Here is an 18,498-nt window from a genome sequence, read left to right on the forward strand (position 1 = left end):
AAAGTTGCCATTGCCTCTGCTGAGACAAGTGACTGTAAGCATTTTCAGCAGTGTCAGATTGTATTTTTTTTTTTCTCTCATATGGGAGACAACTCTTTTCATAGGTTTTAATTTTGTCATGATAGAAAGGCATAATGTTTTGCAATAACAACCAATGCTTCTTATTTCTTATTCTTTACAAGAATGTATACCTTCAATTGGGATAGTGCATAATGTGTGAAAACCATACTGTACTCCTAACTTATTCTTTCCATGTATTTTATCTTTTATGGATTTACTCAGCTTTTAAGGCTTAGACAGGATATAAACAAACACACAGACTTCGTCTAAAAAGGGGCAGATGCTTTAAAGCAGTGATTGGTTCGCAGATGTTTCAGAAACATGGACAGTGCTGTATAGGGAGGTGTATATCAGACATAACAAGTCACTTAGTCAAATTTCTTGACCTGTTTGCTCAACATGGTTGTAAAGCAATTAATTCAACTCCTTCTCACACAGCCAGCGCAGCTTGTGTCTACAGGGGGCGTCATTCCAGTTGGCCAGCTCTGGGTTGAAGTGATACATCTCCACACAGTCCTCTCTGATGTTGGGACCACCGTGATCCGGTTGGCCAGACTGCCAAAATCTAAATCACAGTACAGAGATGCAACGCAACGACAGATGCAACGCAAATATTAGTGTTGGATTACTGGACTGACAGCAGTTCATGTAACAGTCTATAGAGACTATATATAGACATATCCAAAACTGAAATAGCCGTTTTGTTAACATATCAAGACTGACTTGGTAAGTATAATGGTATATTGAATAATTAATTAGTGTTAACTAAAAGATAAAACCTGCTGTGTGAACCAAGTATAAGTCATAATTCAGTCGTTGTTATTCAATTTGGTCAAAAAGGACCAAGGACCAGGACTTCAGTCTGACTGGGTCTACAGATCTACAGAGCTTCTTTGCAGGATTCTTGATAAGTTGCAACAGCTAGACCTGTGATTTCCAACCAGGGATACTTCTGCAGTTGCCAGGGGTAGAGGGATAAAGCTAATTTCTGTTTTTTACACCAAGACAACAGTGTGCATGATGATGGAAAACAACCAGCAGAGGTGAAACATAATGTGGTCCTGAGACCTTTAAGACCCATCTCAAACAGTGGCTCAGGGCACATCAGACATGTGATCACTCTTAACCTGGTCTGTTGTGCAATGCATTGTGTCATTTGTAATATTTCTGTTTTTCTTGAATAAATAAAGTAATTTGAATGATTCTGAATTATGATCTAATCAAAAACCTTGTCTCCACCTGAACTGTGACACTTGAACTATGCTGTGATTGAGATTGTGTTAAAACTACTTGACAAGGGAATAGAGAAGTCTGAACAGTCAGTCAACAGTAATGGATAAATGGTTGAAACATCAAGCTTCTGCCACTCCCAGTGGTAATTGTGCAAATGCAGGATTGAGCAAACCAACCTAATCACTGACAGCTCAAATGTGGAAATGGATGTAACATTATCCATTTTCATATAATTAATACTGTAAAATAGCATCCAGTTGAAAATCAGTTGATAAGCAGGTACCCGGGCTGCAGGTTGGGAACCACAGCGCTGGACAACACTTTTCATTATTTATTTGGTTGATTTATTATTCTTTGGTTTCTGGTTTCTGATTTTAAACTGTTGTTTTTTCATATATTATGTCTAAAATGCTGGATCTGTGAAGAGCCTAGAGCCTAGCGTTAGCTAAACAGCATTGACCTCTGAGATATTTATTTGAATCAACCTGTTACTCTAAAGGCCTTACGATTGGGTCAGCGGAGATCCATCCACCCATTTGAAGATCCCAGCTGTGTCATACAGACCAATCCAGAACAGTAGATGAGCGTTCCCATCCAGGCGGTACAAGGCCCGCTGTGGATTGAGATAATTGAGAAGGTAACAATGACAAAAGTTCTCTTTAAACATCAAGAGTGGCATACACACAGGCACGTACCAGAGACAGATTTATCGCATTGTACCTGTTCCTGTTTGTCGTTGATCACCACCAAGTCAGCACTTTCACTCCGACAGTATTGTCTGCTGTCCTCCCATGTTTTTTCAACAGTGGAGAGGAAGTAACACCTGCAGTTAATCTCCATCCAACCTGCGGGACACTGCTGAGAGGACACACTGCCACCCAGCTCTGGGGGAGATACAAACCAATAATAAGTCACAGATTGGAATAGAAAGAAATGGAGAGGAACTAAAACTGAGCTGAAGATTCTTTTTTCTTACCGCTCAGTTTCATTTTCAGCCTGTCCCTCTCTTCCTCCACATCCTTTATCATGTTGTTGAGTTCACTGTTTCTGTTTTCAAGCAGGTTTTTGTCTCTGGTCAAAGCGTTGAATCTTTCTTGTAATCTGTTGTGCTGATCATGCCTTTGATCACAATCCATCTGCACATCTGCTGGTTGTTTTCCGTCACTAAAATGAGTGGCGTTGCAGTCTGAGGGGGTTGATTCCTTGCTTGAGTACACTGATGATATAGAAACAAAATGTGAAAAAAAAAGTGCAACAGAATACCCCAAACAGTGTGTATTTGTATGTGTATTTGTATCATGGTGTTGACAATGCACAATATTCAAATACTTGAACTTTACGTTAGACATTGCAAAGAAACCATACTTACAGGTAAGGCGTAGAGAAACATTGAGAATGGCTTGTATGATACACAGCATGCCAAAGCTGAGGAAAAGCACCTGGCGGAGACTTCTCTCTTCAAAATCAACACACATAAACAACAATAAAAGTCTATGATTACAGTAGCAGCCATGTGAAGCTTTATTTGACGTATCGTAAATTAAGAGCCATCTACTCTAGTGCTTTGTAGCATGTTTACTTTTAACTTATAGTATATAAACTGTATCCATTTAATTAGCCAACCTAACAGCGAGTGTTTGCTGCTATTGATAGTTCCAAGTTAACTAAGACTTCAGTCTGATTTGTGTGGCTTTGGCCATAGTTTCTGTCATAGTATTGCTCCCAGATCAAATGTCGATCACAACAATTACAGAGAAGGACAGAGGTGTTAACCTTAAACGTTCTGTGTACGAGATACAGAACCACAAGATGTTGCACTGGAGCACCGGCATCTCAGACCAAACAAATTAGTTTTCAAACTTGGTAGAATATGGTAGAATACTAACAATAGCATGTTATCAAGTTATGTTTGCATGAAGGGGTATCACTACTTCCTTAATGTGATGTAACTTATCTGTATTACAGAACTTGGATACTAGACACCGAATGTTGACATCCTGAGCCTCATCTGCGTTTAAGTTTAGGGAACCAAAACATTTTGGTTAAGGTTAGGGAAAAATTATGGTTTTGATATTGAAAAGTAAACATGTCATGCTTTGCAATATTTAACCAAAACCACAATTTATTTATCTGACTCTGACTATAAAGTGCTTTGAGTGCCTTAACATAACTATAATCAGCGTATTTCAAGGAGCAGGAATTGTAACCATATTGTCAATGAACATTTTGAAGATATGTTCAGCATCGACATTTAGCAATTTTCATAATAATCACTAAAATGGAATCCCCATCATTATTATGGCGCAAAAAACACAATTCAGGTAGTTTAATGTTTCTCTTAATATTTACTAGCATTTTTGTTATCTTTATATACATTGTTGCCCATAAAGTTGGAATAAAATGTTTTTTACCTCTTCTCATGAAATGATTGTGACAATGTGATTTATTCTTGATAAATAAAGTGTATATCTTCTCAACTTTATTGATCAAACTCTTCCAAACATATCACAGTGAAACTTAAACCACAATTAACCTTTGCAAACTGTGTATTCAGGCTTTAACAAAATTGGGGGTATTGAACAATTATTCCAACTTTATGGGCAACAGTGTACTACCATTACATCAGTCATTCATGAACATAATTTCTAGGAGACAGGCTTGTGGGGCCATGCTACTGCTGCAGCTACAAACACTTGATAACAGACTATAATGACTGTATCAGCCTGCGTTGTTAAACAGTGTACAATAAAATGTTAGGTGTTATTACCTGTTTGATTTGCATTCCCACTGCCTTTCTGCCGAGGTGTTGTTCGCTCGTTAACATAATCTGCAATCTCCATTTGCTGCATCCTCCTAGTTGCCTTGATATTTGATAACAAGTCGAGTTCTGTAGAGTAGTCTGATTACTGAACTGTGTGTTCCCTCTTTTGGTTTGTGTCTGTGTCAAGAGTGAGGTAATACACTTATTACAACATGGTGAACAGAAGCAATTACAATAATTCTATAACATTAAAATCTGTTTCTCTTGAATGACTTAAATAATAATATGTCATCATTTCTTTATCTTCCTTTGTGTCTGTATACTTAAATATACAGGATAATTTCTCAAAATTGCCCAAAGAGTCTTATTGCACTTACGGAAAAAGACTATCGAAAGGGTCAGGGCTGCACGAAGTATAACCAGTCATGTTTGGGATCCCGTTGCCATGATACTGTATAGCAGCAATTCTATGAGAATTACTGTCCTGTTTTCTTTATAAACGTGTGGACATGTAAGATGATGTACTATAACTTGACGCTCTAACTTTGGCTGTGCTTAGCAGAAGGCTGAACTACTTGCAGCATTCAACACAGCCACTCATCATTGTAAATCTACATACACAAGCTAACAAACCACTGCAACACATTTAGATTTTACAAGATAATAAAGTTAGCAGTTACCTAATCATCTCTGAAACACTTCACCAGTATAGACTCATGTTTTACTGAGTTTATTGTTAGACTGTGTTTAACTGTGTGAAGTCCATATTCCTTTATCTAGGTTGCTTTACATGCATGCAACTTTTTCTGAGGGAGTCTCCGCCCCTTAATCAGACTTTCACCAGCATCTGAGGGGAAGTGCACAAGCATCTGCATTTGTAGAGCATTCAATGGGAGCGCGCTCTCTGAAAGGACCTGTGACTGGCCAAAACTATCACAGGCTACATTTTTCTATTTTCAGAAGCCTGAAAGGCCAGAACCAGAACCAAGAGGGCGTGCAGAAATCCAGTTTCCTCTTTCAGACCACTTCATTTACAACATGTTGAGATTATTAGGAAGTTTTTATGCAGTCACACAAGAAACGAACTCCAGCTTTAAGTAAGAGTACTGATGGCACACCATGAAACTACTCCATTACAAGTAAAAGTCCTGCATTCAAAACCTTACAGTATGCAGGCATTATCAGCTAAATGTACTCAAGTTAATATCAATGTCGCACTAGTGTGTGTGTTTTAACTGCTGTAGTTGTCTAAAGTTGTTGTCATTTTAACTAACTTGAATGAGCTTGTGAGCTCAGAAAAACCCGTTTTCAGTTCTGTGACGACCCAAGAGGGTTTAATTAGTTAATTTAAGGAGTGGGAGAACTTTTGCAGCCTATACTGGTTTTGCCTCTGAGGTATGCTGCGGTAGAGCTGAGTCAGGGTGCAAGATTGTGAAGAAAGAGGAAACTAGTTGCTTAATAGTACGTCTTTCTTTGTGTGAAATTGAGTATATATGTAACACATGCATGACTTCCACAATTGTGCCTCACCGAAACTATGAGAAATATCTCAACACTCATATACACTACATGTTAAAGAAACTGGACGACTTGGTACCAACACAGCACCTCAGAAAGCAGGGAGCAGAAGCATAGATTCATGACTAAAGCTCAAAGCACAAACACAGAAATAAGTGTATACTTTTACACCACAAAGCCCCACTATAGATTACTTTGGCAATAAATCATCCAGAGTAGGCTTTCATCGCCATGTCCTCTTTTGGGGGAAAACAATCCCTTGTCCCCCATAGACGTAACAGTGTCCACACTTATACAAGCTAATTTAAAGCAATAACGATATGCCAAAAAGATGCTGTATGCCGTATGGTAACCTATGATAATGTTCCGTACTCTATGGTAACATATGGTAATGTATGATATTCTATGGTAATGTACTGTATTCTGTGTTAACAAGCAGTTCTATGGTTATGTATGGTAGTTTATGGGAATATACAGTATGGTATTCTATGGTAATCTATGATATTCTATGGTAATGTACAGTATCCATGCTAACGTACAGTAATGTAAGGTATTCGATGGTCTATGATAATGTGCAGTATTCTACGGTAATTTACGGTAAAGCATGATAATGTACGGTATTCTATGGTAACGTATGGTAATGTACAGTAAGGTACACTTTGAAAAAAGTGAACATTTTCCAGCTATACCTCTGTCAGTTATCATGCACCCGCACTTTTGATTATAACCAGAAACAGCACAAGTCACAGCAGTAGTGATTATTGTAAACACAACCATTTTAGACTATGCTGTTGCAAGTTGTAGCCCCTGTCTGTACTATCCTGAATTCATCACGTGTAAACATAAACAATGTTTGGCAGCGATATCCTAATAGTCATGATCACAGGTTCCTCACAATAGGGGGGTTTCATCGAGGTGAAGCTGGAACAGCAGAATTCAAGGAGTGTGGCGGCTAAGGCTGGGAAGTCAGAGGGAACGAGACAGCAGGCTGGGCAGGGAGTCCGGAGTCTGTGGCAAGAGATAGTTCTTCTTGAGAACAAGGAAACAAGAGCGAGCAACGGTAAACACAGTAGAAAGTTCAAAAATAGGGCTGGAGCATTACTGTCTGCAAACAGGGTCGACAAACTGGCAGACTGGTGAAGGCTGGGGAGATCTTTTAAAGGCAGTGCTAATGAGAGGCAGAGAGAGAGACCCACACCTGGAGGTAGAGGGTGTGACAATACTGACACAACATTTTTTACAATATCAGTTCTCTCATCTTATTTTCAATTTCCACTTCATCATATCCCTTTCAGTAACAAAATTGTGTGTTCACATCATATGAAGGTGAGGTGTGCTCATTGCACTCTGTGTCTACAGTACACTTTTGCATAACTGACCAAACTGACTTTTTTCATTTTTCAACTGTTCCTGTACTTTGAGTTAATACATTTTTCTCTCAGGAAATTTCTCTCAAAATTATATAGAATAGACGTTATCTTCAAAAACTGCTTGCTTAACTGCTTGTACAATGACTAAAAGAACAATAATGTGGAGAAAGTAATTGTAAACCCTTAGTTAGTTCATCAAAAATAACTTCAATAATGATTCTACTGATCTTCTGGTGTAAAACTGAGTGAACTGGAGGCCTCCTCGAGGTGCTCCACTTTACAGGTCATCAAGAATGTGTATCAGCCAAAGCAGCGGCCACTGACCATAGTTTGGAGATTATATCTAAGTCAAGGAAAAACAAGGAACAACAAAAGTGTTGCTTTGCAGACAAAAATATATGTAAAAGAAGAAGTAGAAGTGGAAGAAGTGGACATCAGTGTCATTCTTCGAAAACACTTTCCAATCAGAGGGTAAAATATGGTGAGGTTTGTCCATGAGGAGCAATCTGAAGTCACTATGGACTATGAGAATCTACCTGATGTATCAGCCAGGAGTTATGCCCCAAAGAGCTCATCTGGTGAGGACGGGGGACTGGTTGCTGCAGTGCCTGGTGAGACAGAAAACCTCTTAAAACAGTTTGGGTTTAGTAACCGTAAAAGCAAGATGCTTAAAATATGCTTTAAAAAGAATTTTAAAAAACCAACAAAGAATCTCTTTGTATTTTTAAGTGTGAAATGTACACAATTATTATTCATCTACTTTTATGTGGTCAGTTTACTCGTTTGTACTTGTAGACCTTTTACATTCTACCCTCTTGTCTTACTCTGTTCAGTTTGCATAGTTTAAAGTACCTAATGTCTTACTGAGCTGCCTCACTTTGGCCTGAACATGTCCTCAAATCAGATTTTACCATTACTGCAGAGATTTTGCTCAGGATGTGTGTGATTGTAAAAAACAGTTCAACATCAGGTCATTGGCCCACAACAGAACTACATTTTCCACATAACTGTGTAAAAATATTTCCTAGAGCAGCCCCATGGGTCACTTACTTTGTCCGTACGTCTGTCTGATCTCTGCACCCAGGGAGAAAACTCTACAGGCTTGTTGCTGTGAGCTTCGGACTCCTTTGTATCCTACAAGCTGTTCTCAACATTTCCCTGCGTCTGGCTCTCTGTGAGTCATTTTAAACCGTCTACTATTATAAGACCAGAAAATGGATGTGTTTACAATATGACAATCATTTTCATGTGTAGATCACTTGATCAACAATGACATAGCAATGCCTCAGTATAATTCTGTGCTTGTGCTCTAAGGCTCGCTCACAGTTTGTATCGAATTCACTCATATTCAGTAACGTGTCATACGTGTTTATTAGTGTATAAGAATTTGTGATTGATTGAAATTCAGACATTCAGACCGATACTCAAGTTTGGGGAAGTTTAGAATTAGAAACAATCATGAGGCATAACAATGTGTTACTCTAAGATTAAGTAAGAGGAGGATGGGACTTTCCAGTTTGTTCATGCTTCATATTTTTGCAGTTAAAATATGACTAAACCGAAGTCACATGTTTCTGCCGGTAAACTTGCTAATAGTCCAGTATAACTCACCCATACAGATTTGTGTCTCGATCTCAACCTGTGTCCTTGAGTAAGATTCTGAACCCTACTTGCTCCGAGTGCACGAGGACAACATTGTTGGTTTAACTGAATGTGAGACTTAACACATGAGTCTCAGCAAAGTGTTTCTGCACTTCCAGATAGTTCTGACTGTAAGACACCAGATATGGAGGCCAGCTGCAAAAACCTGACTGAGAAGACCGATGAGCTGAAGAGAAAAATGATCAACTTTGGTAATGAAATTCTCCATCCTCAATGCCAAACAACTGACTGTTGCAAATACACTGTACATGTTTATTAAACCCATATTTAATTTACTCACACTACATGTTTTACTCTGACTTTCTGCACAGCCAAAAAGAAGCAGGATGGAGTACAGATTGTCTCCTGCTAGCACATAGCAACTCAATCAATCAATCAATCTTTATTTATATAGCGCCAATTTATAACAGCGTTATCTCAGGACGCTTTACATAAAGAGCAGGTCTAGACCAAACTCTTTAATAAGAGAGAGACCCAACGATTCAGGAATTCAAAATTAAGGATTCAAGAATTCCCACATGAGCAAGCATTAGATATTATATTGAGCAACAGTGGCAGGAAAAACTCCCCTTTAACAGGAAGAAACCTCGAACAACTGACCAATCAGAGCTCCTGCTGGTGCTTTGTCCAAAAAGTCAGATCTAAATTATTTTGAGGCTTTAATTTAAATTTCTTTAAATTAAAGTAATCTAGAAATTGAAACTGTAAATGTTAAAGCTGAAAATAAATGAGCTGTGAGATGGAACATACACTCACTGGTCACTTTTTTAGGTATGCCAGTAATAAAACATTCAAAAACAACAGCCCTGCCAAGACATCTATCTTCATACTCATAATGTTTAGTTATAATGTTTAGTTTTTGGTGATATTCTACAGGTATACCTGATAAAGTTGCTACTGACTATAATATGTAGACTTATTAGTCTAAGAATAACAAAAGTTGAGTTAAAGTCCAATTTAACATTCAATTAATAATTCATTGATTTAAGACAGACATGGGGACAGGGAGTTACTAAAGTTACTGACCTTTTTTATCACGTTCTTTTTTTCTTTATTTACTTTAGTATAAATTAACATAACATTTTCCCTTTAGTATTGATGGATTTCTTAAATGATTATAATCAAACACTGTAAAAGTCTATAATAACCTGGTGACAAACTCCTGTCTCAATTGTGTTTGTTGATTTCTGATTATTATTGATTATATTGATTATTGATATATATTCTTATATATACTTTTTGTTGTTATCAATAACAGATGACTATTTCCAACAAGGATGGGTGTATTTCCATCCGAGCTTTTATTACATTTCTTCTGTCAAGAAATCCTGGCAAGACAGTAGAGATGACTGTCTGCAGAGAGGTGCAGACCTGATGATTATCAACAGCAAAGAAGAACAGGTGTGTGTGTGTGTGTGTGAATGTGTGTGTGTGTGTGTGTGTGTGTGTGTGTGTGTGCATGTGTGTGTGTGTGTGTGTGTGTGTGTGTGTGTCAGTGAGTGAGACAATCATAAGAGAAAGAATGAACACTGCAATGAATCTGAGGTTCAGCCAAGGTGTAGATTTAATTGAAATGGTTCAGTTTCTATTCATTACTGATGTTTTTCTCTGTAAACAAGGACTTCACAAGAAAATTCTCCAAGTTGATGTGGATCGGACTGACTGACAGAGAAACCAAAGGGACGTGGAAATGGGTGGACAGCACTCCTCTGACCTTAAGGTTCACACATTACCCTTTTAGTCTAAGTCTACTTTATATTTTCATATTAGATTAATAGACTAGTCTGTAATGAATCACAGGGGACATTGTAATTTTGCAATTAAAATCTTGTGTGGTGTTTTTTGTTTATTTATGGTTTCAGCTACTGGGGTCCTGGGGAGCCCAACGCTTATGAAGGCAAAAATGAAGACTGTGTAGAATTAAATTTCTATGATGTGGAAAACAGCTGGAATGATATACCATGTGCAGATATAAAATTCTGGATCTGTGAAAAGATGGTAGCTTTATAACTAATCATATATAAAAAAAAAAAAAAAAAACATCTGAAATTTCCTTCACGTTTAATCTGAATGTACAGATTCACATTTCACATGGTGGTAACACTATACGAGCCGCCCAAACATTGCTCTGGATGTGAATGCAATGTGCTGTATTATGAGAAGCGACAGATTCTGATTTGATTTTTTTTGTTTTTCAGTTTTGAACAAGTGACAAACAAATACATGTAAAAATGTAGATACGCTATCTTGTAAAGAAACAAGATATGTTTGTGATAATACTTATAATCATATTTTCTTTAATACTATGTTGACCTCTAATACAGGCCTGTAATTTATTTTTATTCATAGCACTTAAAATTTCAGTGCCCCACTAAGCTGTGATGGTGATCCACCATGCCTGATACCAGGACCCTGAAACTGAAGCTGCCTAAACTAAGTCCTAAGAGGAGGCTTAGGAGTAACTTCTCCATTTTTCGGATCGTCCAGCAGGTGGCGCTGAAGTATTTATGGCTTAACTGTGCAAATTTGGTGGCCTTTTTATAATACAACTTATTAGACAATGTAATATTCCTTCAAACTGCAGTGCAGTGTTTCAGGAGGGTCCAAGAGTGAGTTGTAATTATTGGTTGCAGCATTGCCTGTTTATACACCAGCATGCAATTTTGTTGATGTGAAAATTTTGGAAAAACAACATCTTTTGGAACATGCAAATGCAAACAAATTGGTGTTTGATGGAGAGTGGAGAAGTGGGTAATGCTGCATGGAGTTGACTTAACAGTTATAGATTCACGTTTATTACATTGAATGCATACTAAAAATCTGCTGTATTCAAATTCCCTGAAAAGATTCCCATAATTTGTTCTTACAGAATGTCATTATTGTATTATTTTTCACCCAAAGAGTTCAAATATTTAGCAGCATGTTTATTGGATCTTGCAGTAATGTAGTCTATGAAAATATGTGAAAATATTGCTGGGGAAGAGAGATGTCTGGACTTCCTAGCTGCCACCACAACCCAGTCTTGCATAAGTGTTTTTTTTTAATGTTGTTGGTGGTGTATTTTGTTTCTAACTTACGATTGACATTAATAAACAGCAATTTAAAAAGAAATGTGCATGAAATTAATGAAATATGCAAAATTACAGACTGTCTTCACTCTATAATCAATAATCGAGTACCTAAATGTTGCTGCTTCGAAGTGATGTGATGGATTAGTCATGCTTAAGATTAAGTGCAGTGTATCACAATAGTGTGGCAGCTGTGTTGCAAAATGCACTTGATGGTTACATAAATGATATCATGCCAAAATTCTAAAGAGCTGGAAGATGACTGCATTTGTGAAAGTATGCCTTAAAGAGCTAGCAGGGAACCTGGGTTAAAGTCAAAATAAAAGAGGAACTGATTATCTGGAGATGGAGAAATCCATGTCAGATTAATGTAGGTCATATCAGTTATACGACCAAATGACCATTGCTCTTGTTTCTCTGGTGAAGACGATCTTAAGAAAAACAGTTAACCAAATTATTCAAAAAAGCATAACAATTATATACAGTACAAAACTGGAGCAAGAAGATGGAACATAAGCTTGTGTCATAATCAGTGTCAACCAGCTCAACAGAATCGCAGTACATGGTTACCCACAGAAAAAAGAAGAAATGGTCACTCAAACACAGCTGAGGTACAGATAGAGATATACTTCCTCCGTGTTGGGAAAATGTAAAGTTAAGGACTGCGTTGTATGATAACTCACCCACCTTTTAGTATCCACAGTAATGGATGTCTCCTGCTTGGTGGAGAGTGGATAGCACATCCCATCATTCCCCTGTCGATTTGATTCGTCCCCCTTACTGCAGAGTGTCCCACACAACCATAAGTGTTAAGTCATGCAGATGTGGGCCAGTGGGAAGAGATCAGGTAAAGTTTCACACCACAACTTCTCCTATTTGGTGAAGCTAACTCAACAAGCCACCATCATGCTTCACTGTAGGCAGAGTGTTCTTTTCAGCGTATATCTCATTCTTCCCAATACATACACCCAAAAAGTTCCAGTTTTGTTTCATCACTCCACAGAGAGTGTTCACTGAACCTGTATCTCAACTATCAGCTAAGGTTGCATCATATCTACGTGTGGGTATAACTGTATTGTGTGTGTGATTATTTTTGATTTTAAAAACTACTCTAAAAGGGGAATGTTTGACAGGCTCCTCCTCTACTGTAGTGGCCATCTCCCATCCTATCATTGGCTTCTCTTTCACATTACTGCCTGGGGATTCCCAGTCTCGCCTCACCAGGCAAAATAAGTGGAGCACCAAGGTACAGATCAGCACTACCTCTGCCACAATCCCCTTCTCTGGCTTGTCCATCAACGCTGATTCTTGGAAGTTCCACGATAAGGAACATCAGCACCAAAAGAGCCCATACGTACTGCTTTCTTGGGACCCACATCCTGGACATCCATGATCAACTATCATCCGTCCTTGAATGCCATGCAGACTGCTCCAACCTGTTCATCCATGTGGGATCAAATGACATCAACAACTTTAAGCAGCTCATCTCTGCCCTAAAGGACACCAGGACACACCAGAAAACCTGATTTCTGGCCCAAGCCCAAACCTTGGACAGAGCTGCGGCCATTTTTCTGCCATTTACTGTCACTGTACATCTGGCTAAAAGGAGAATGTTGTTAAGCATAAATGAAACTTTACTTGATAATAGTGAAATGTTATAGAACCATAGTCAACTGTACAGACCAGATCCTTTTATTGTCACTGATTTTTCTTCTCTTCTGTTGTGTTGCTTTCCTCTCATCTCCGTTGTGTGTAGAGAGCTATATGAATAAAGTTAATTTAATTTGAACTCTTGTGAGAATATAGCTTGTTATTTCCTGTAAGTATGAAAAGCAGAGGTAACAGGGTGTTATTGTTGCAAAAACTTTCAGGGAAAAAAACAAAAGTTGGGCATGCAAAGTGTGGGGCTTTACGTAACCTTGGAAACCATAGTTTTCTAAACTAACTAACTAAAATCTTTCCTAATCAAACTAAATTCGTTTGCTGAAATGTAACCGTACCATAATCATACAAAACTGACACGGGAGTCCTCTTTGGACTGTTCCTATGGGTCGGCCCCTATGGCCCCATTAAAAACTCGTAGTTACTTGTTACTTTTGTAGGAAGATGCTTTACTTTGGTCAAGGGGAACAAAAATGTTCTTAATTAACCAGTGGATTCCGTATCGAATGCATTAAATGTAACTTTAAATAGTTTTAAAAGTGCTTCACAGTTTGAACACATAACTTAAATCCCATGAAACTGACTTCTCAACACATTTCACTTGCAAGGGAAGAAAATGAAAGTGCAAGAAGAGTTCAGGATTCCTTTGGTCCAATCATTTTTTTCCTTTATTGTGCGCAGTTTAGCTAGTTTCAGTCACATATGACAAGTCAGTTTCAGTTCCAGAGTGCTCTTAGGGTCTTCAAAGGTCAAGTGATGAGATGTGGAAATAAAGGAACAGGAAGTCTCCTCCCCGGGGCAAAAGGTGATCTCAATTCATTTCCTTGAGGTAAGGAGGTGATTAATACTGGTTCGGCATTTCCCTCGTCACTGATAATCCAAAGTCTACAAATCTCATCCATGGAACCTAGTCTGTGCAAAACAATAGCCATTAATAGATGAAATCATGAAATTCCAATCCACTATGGCCATAATGAATATCACTTCAAATTCTCAAAATACTACTGTAACACAGCAATGACTAAACTCAGGGTTTATATTTTTGTCTTTTTAACCATGAATTATGATCATTAAATCTTTTAAACATGAAGATGATGTGTATTTCTCTTTAAAACGTGAATTGATTAGCAGCACAGCATCATGCATACCACACATTCTTATATTCAAGGTTATGCACATGTCTTCTTAAGCATACAACATTTTATTATGATTTTATATGTTATTAAGTAGTGGTAGGATAACATTAACAAAAGTAAAAAAAAAAAAAGCAATTAAATCCACTGGCACACAAACACCTACGCTACTTAGCTTAGCTAAAAATTCACTCAGCCACATGTTGTTAAAGGAATGATTTTGCACAGGTCTTTGGACGGCCTCGGTCACTATTCTGTACTATACTGTTTTTATGATTCCTGTAAACATCAGATGTTTTCTAATGAAACAAAGGTATCCTGTAAACAGATTGTGATGGCAAAATATTATTTATTCCGATATTTTTAAGATCTGCTCTTGTTTTTAAAGCATTTAAAAACAAATTAGCCGTTGCGGGAAATGAGGAAGAGAGTGAGAGCGCCATTTTAAGAAAACACACAGATTTTTATCAGCTGACTCAGGTTTTATGCAGAGAAACCTGTAACCACATCATTTACACATCTGCATGTTGTATCAGGCTGGCATCTTTAAGAGACAAAACAGTGTGTGAGATAAAAAGCATGAAAGAAACCACCTCCACCAGGGCTCCAAAACTGTTTTTATCAATCGGTGTCAGTATAGAAGAGATGATATGAAATTGGTTCAGTAGGGTCTTGCTTCACATAACATTTATTCAAATGATAAATGTCTAAAAATAATAATAACGTTGTTTTGGAATTTCTGAGTGTTTCTGTTCACAGCAGGATATCTGTATAGTTTGTGTCACTAACAAGCAACAGGAATGATGAAGCTGAAGACAGTTTGCCTCCCCGGAAGGTGAGGATTTGCACAACTGGGGCAGCAGTCATAGCTTTTTGTACAAGTTTAGGAAGAAAGAAAACTCACTGAAAAATGAGGAAGAGGAAAGTGAGAGAGAATGTTGCTGTGTAAGCAAATAGCGGTATAAAAGAAGAATCAGATCACAGATCAGGAAACACAGAAAGGAAACACTTCACCTTCATCAGCTTCCAGAGGCTAAACAATGGAGATGGTTTTCCTTGAGGAGGAACCTGAGAGCTCTGTGAAATATGAAAAGATCAGTGATGCTTCAGCCAAGGACGCTGCATCACAGAGTCGCTCTGGTGCAGACAGCAAAGTGCCTGCCGCGGTGCCTGGTGAGATATAAATCCTACACTTGAACAATTTTAAGGTTCAGTTTGAAAAGCAAACATGAACAAAAACATTAATATTCATCACATTTGTGCATTAAATTGTAAGTTTTAGGAATGTATGTTATATTATTAGGCCATTGGTGAGGATAGTTCTCTTCCAGTCACAAAGTGCTTTACCACCATCCCTTATAGAAAGGAGTAAAACTCTATACACTGGTTGCTGGGAGCTTTGGGCTTCTATGTGTTTTACAAGCTGCTCTTAATGTTTCCCTGTGTGACAAGCATTACATTTACCTCCAGTTGCTGAAGATGTAAAGAAGAGTTCCTGCAGAGCTGCTGCAGTGTTTCTGGGTCTGACGTGTCTTCTCCTCCTGATTGGGCTCTTAACTTTGGTTTCCCGATGTGAGTACCTTGTTAGCATGCTGGTGAAGCACTAAGAAGATAAAGGTGGTTAACGGTGTTTCTTTATTTGTTTGTTTGTGTTAGACACAGTTACCACGAATAAATCTGAGCGGGAAAAGGCAACGGCCCTGTTACAGACCAGCTACAACAACCTGACAGAAGAGAAAAACCAGTTACAGACCAGCTACAAAAACCTGACAGAAGAGAAAAACCAGTTACAGACCAGCTACAAAAACCTGACAGAAGAGAAAAAACAGTTACAGACCAGCTACAAAAACCTGACAGAAGAGAAAAAACAGTTACAGACCAGCTACAAAAACCTGACAGAAGAGAAAAACCAGTTACAGACCAGCTACAACAACCTGACAGAAGAGAAAAACCAGTTACAGACCAGCTACAACAACCTGACAGAAGAGAAAAAACAGTTACAGACCAGCTACAAAAACCTGACAGAAGAGAAAAACCAGTTACAGACCAGCTACAACAACCTGACAGAAGAGAAAAACCAGTTACAGACCAGCTACAACAACCTTGTCTATGAGAGACACCAGTTAGGGAACAACCTGACAGAAGAGAAAAACCAGTTACAGACCAGCTACAACCAAGAGAATGCCCCGCTACAAGAAAGATATGAAGCCCTGACCGATGACAGAAATAATCTCCACAGAAAGCTTCAAGGTTAGTTTGTGAAGAAAGTGTGTTGGGATTGCTGGCAGCTGAAAAGCTGACGCAGAGCTGTATTGTCTCATGTACAGCTGGGGGCTGAACATCATCGCTATCTTAACTTCACATGAACCACTGCAGTTTCAGTGGTTACAAACTATGATGATCAGCTGCCCTGAGTGCTTTTGGAAGATGTGTCTGCATATTTTTATCACTGTGTAGTATTGAATATTAGGACATTTGCCTTAATCTTGATTTCAGGGCAAACTTAAGCGCCAAATATAGATCCAATATAATTTCAGTGGCACAATCATACATATGATAATCCACTGTTTGTGGTTAGAGTTGGTGGTAAAACTTATTGTATTACTACAGAATTGAGTTTGTTCAGGCAGAAAACTGATTAGAACTATTTTTATCTGTCAGCATATCAATCAGCATCAGTGCCTTCAGGTCATTTTAGGACCATAAAATAAAACTGACAACCACACAGAAAAAATTAACCTTTTTTACCTTATTAGATAAGGTAAAAAAGTGTATTAATTTAATAAAAAAAAAAAAAACAGTGTGTAGATCACTTGATAAATGGTAAAATAGTACCAATAATAGTAACAGTAACATTCAATAACACAACAGTATCTGATAATCTGTCATCTTTCTTATCGAAAGAGAATCAATGTTATGATAACAATCAGTGAGAGGACGAGACCCAAAGACCGATCATATCAGGGTTACTACTGATCACAGCCAAACTAATGACACTGTGTTAGATTAGACGATGGATTAAACATGCAAAGGAAATTTCTGTTTTAGACATTGAGGCCAGTTACAAAAACCTGACTGAGCAGCGCGATAACCTGAAGAGGATTCTGAATACGTTAGGTAAGTATGATAATTAAGTCAATTTGGTGAAATTAAACCTTCGTCTTAGTTGTCAGCATGTGAGCCTTCATATAGATGCCAGCTTGGCTCTTTGTTTGTGACTGAACCATTTGTTCATTCTTGATGTTAACGAGATATCTAACTTCTTTCTGTTTTTCACCACACGCAACAAGGATGGATGTATTTCAGAGGTAGTTTCTATTACATTTCTTCTGTTGAGAAAACCTGGCAAAATAGTAGAGAGGACTGTCATCAAAAGGGTGCCGACCTGATAATTATCAACAGCAAAGAAGAACAGGTATTTATATATAGCCCAATATCACAATTCACACTATATTTGTGTGTGTGTCGGTATGCACATTTGTGTGTGAAACAGACATGGTGTAGAATAAAGTACTGACTTACTGCAAAGCTCAATGGGGGAAACACTGAAATTTGATTGGTGCTGGATTCACAGCAGTCACACACGTGTTCTTTACAGTTTCTTTCTATTTTCAAACAAGATTTTCACGAACCAATTCAAGAAGCTCGTGTGGATTGGCCTGACTGACTCACAGACAGATGGAAGATGGAAATGGGTGGATGGGACACCAATGACTAAAAGGTTCACACATTTGTATTCAAATTAAATCACTGCCCTGTGCCTCTTGGTTTCTGCTATCTGATAAAAGCTTGTTTTCTTTTTATTTCAGCTACTGGGGTTCTGGGGAGCCCAACGGTGGAAAAAGTGAAAACTGTGTAGAAGCAAAGCATTTTAACAATGAAAACAGCTGGAATGATGTAGGATGTTCTGCTTCACGCACATGGATCTGTGAAAAGAAAGTGTCTCTATAACTTCTGCATCCAAACTCAGACAGTACAGAAAACTTCAAATGAACAGAGGAAGAGATTTAGCTGTTTTCCACTTCTGTCAT

General features: G+C 38.1%; 3 protein-coding genes across 3 annotated transcripts; 2 read left to right on the top strand and 1 right to left on the bottom strand.

Annotated features, from left to right (window-relative positions):
- Nucleotides 1-239: 239 nt before the first annotated feature.
- On the bottom strand, nucleotides 240-4,142 carry LOC139198632 (CD209 antigen-like protein E). The gene is made up of 6 exons (XM_070827536.1): nucleotides 4,061-4,142; nucleotides 2,663-2,749; nucleotides 2,270-2,509; nucleotides 2,014-2,177; nucleotides 1,800-1,906; nucleotides 240-625 (listed from the first exon to the last, which is right to left on the bottom strand). Exons 1-6 carry the CDS (start codon nucleotides 4,140-4,142, stop codon nucleotides 475-477), a joined length of 831 nt encoding a protein of 276 aa, XP_070683637.1. The 3' UTR covers nucleotides 240-474.
- Nucleotides 4,143-7,459: 3,317 nt separating this feature from the next.
- LOC139199379 (CD209 antigen-like protein A) lies at nucleotides 7,460-10,614 on the top strand. Its single transcript, XM_070828443.1, has 6 exons — nucleotides 7,460-7,553; nucleotides 8,027-8,116; nucleotides 8,703-8,795; nucleotides 9,863-10,005; nucleotides 10,224-10,324; nucleotides 10,467-10,614. Exons 1-6 carry the CDS (start codon nucleotides 7,460-7,462, stop codon nucleotides 10,612-10,614), a joined length of 669 nt encoding a protein of 222 aa, XP_070684544.1.
- Nucleotides 10,615-15,507: 4,893 nt separating this feature from the next.
- On the top strand, nucleotides 15,508-18,418 carry LOC139199380 (C-type lectin domain family 4 member M-like). The gene is made up of 5 exons (XM_070828444.1): nucleotides 15,508-15,640; nucleotides 16,124-16,717; nucleotides 17,758-17,935; nucleotides 18,066-18,188; nucleotides 18,277-18,418. Exons 1-5 carry the CDS (start codon nucleotides 15,508-15,510, stop codon nucleotides 18,416-18,418), a joined length of 1,170 nt encoding a protein of 389 aa, XP_070684545.1.
- The last annotated feature ends 80 nt before the right edge of the window (nucleotides 18,419-18,498 follow it).

The sequence above is a fragment of the Pempheris klunzingeri genome, chromosome 3, assembly GCF_042242105.1.
Source record: "Pempheris klunzingeri isolate RE-2024b chromosome 3, fPemKlu1.hap1, whole genome shotgun sequence".
NCBI classification, from domain to species: Eukaryota; Metazoa; Chordata; class Actinopteri; order Acropomatiformes; family Pempheridae; genus Pempheris; species Pempheris klunzingeri.

Bases quoted from the DNA above. Each gene is read 5' to 3' on its own strand.
- LOC139198632 (XM_070827536.1), bottom strand. From the start codon at position 4,142: ATGCAGCAAATGGAGATTGCAGATTATGTTAACGAGCGAACAACACCT. The intron at 1,907-2,013 runs GTACAATGCGAT...CTCAATCCACAG, and splicing joins TCAACGACAAACAGGAACAG to CGGGCCTTGTACCGCCTGGA. The intron at 626-1,799 runs GTAAGGCCTTTA...ACTGTGATTTAG, and splicing joins GGATCTCCGCTGACCCAATC to ATTTTGGCAGTCTGGCCAAC.
- LOC139199379 (XM_070828443.1), top strand. From the start codon at position 7,460: ATGGACTATGAGAATCTACCTGATGTATCAGCCAGGAGTTATGCCCCA. The intron at 7,554-8,026 runs GTGAGACAGAAA...CTCTGCACCCAG, and splicing joins ACTGGTTGCTGCAGTGCCTG to GGAGAAAACTCTACAGGCTT. The intron at 10,325-10,466 runs GTTCACACATTA...TTATGGTTTCAG, and splicing joins AGCACTCCTCTGACCTTAAG to CTACTGGGGTCCTGGGGAGC.
- LOC139199380 (XM_070828444.1), top strand. From the start codon at position 15,508: ATGGAGATGGTTTTCCTTGAGGAGGAACCTGAGAGCTCTGTGAAATAT. The intron at 17,936-18,065 runs GTATGCACATTT...TGTTCTTTACAG, and splicing joins CTATATTTGTGTGTGTGTCG to TTTCTTTCTATTTTCAAACA. The intron at 18,189-18,276 runs GTTCACACATTT...TTTTTATTTCAG, and splicing joins GGGACACCAATGACTAAAAG to CTACTGGGGTTCTGGGGAGC.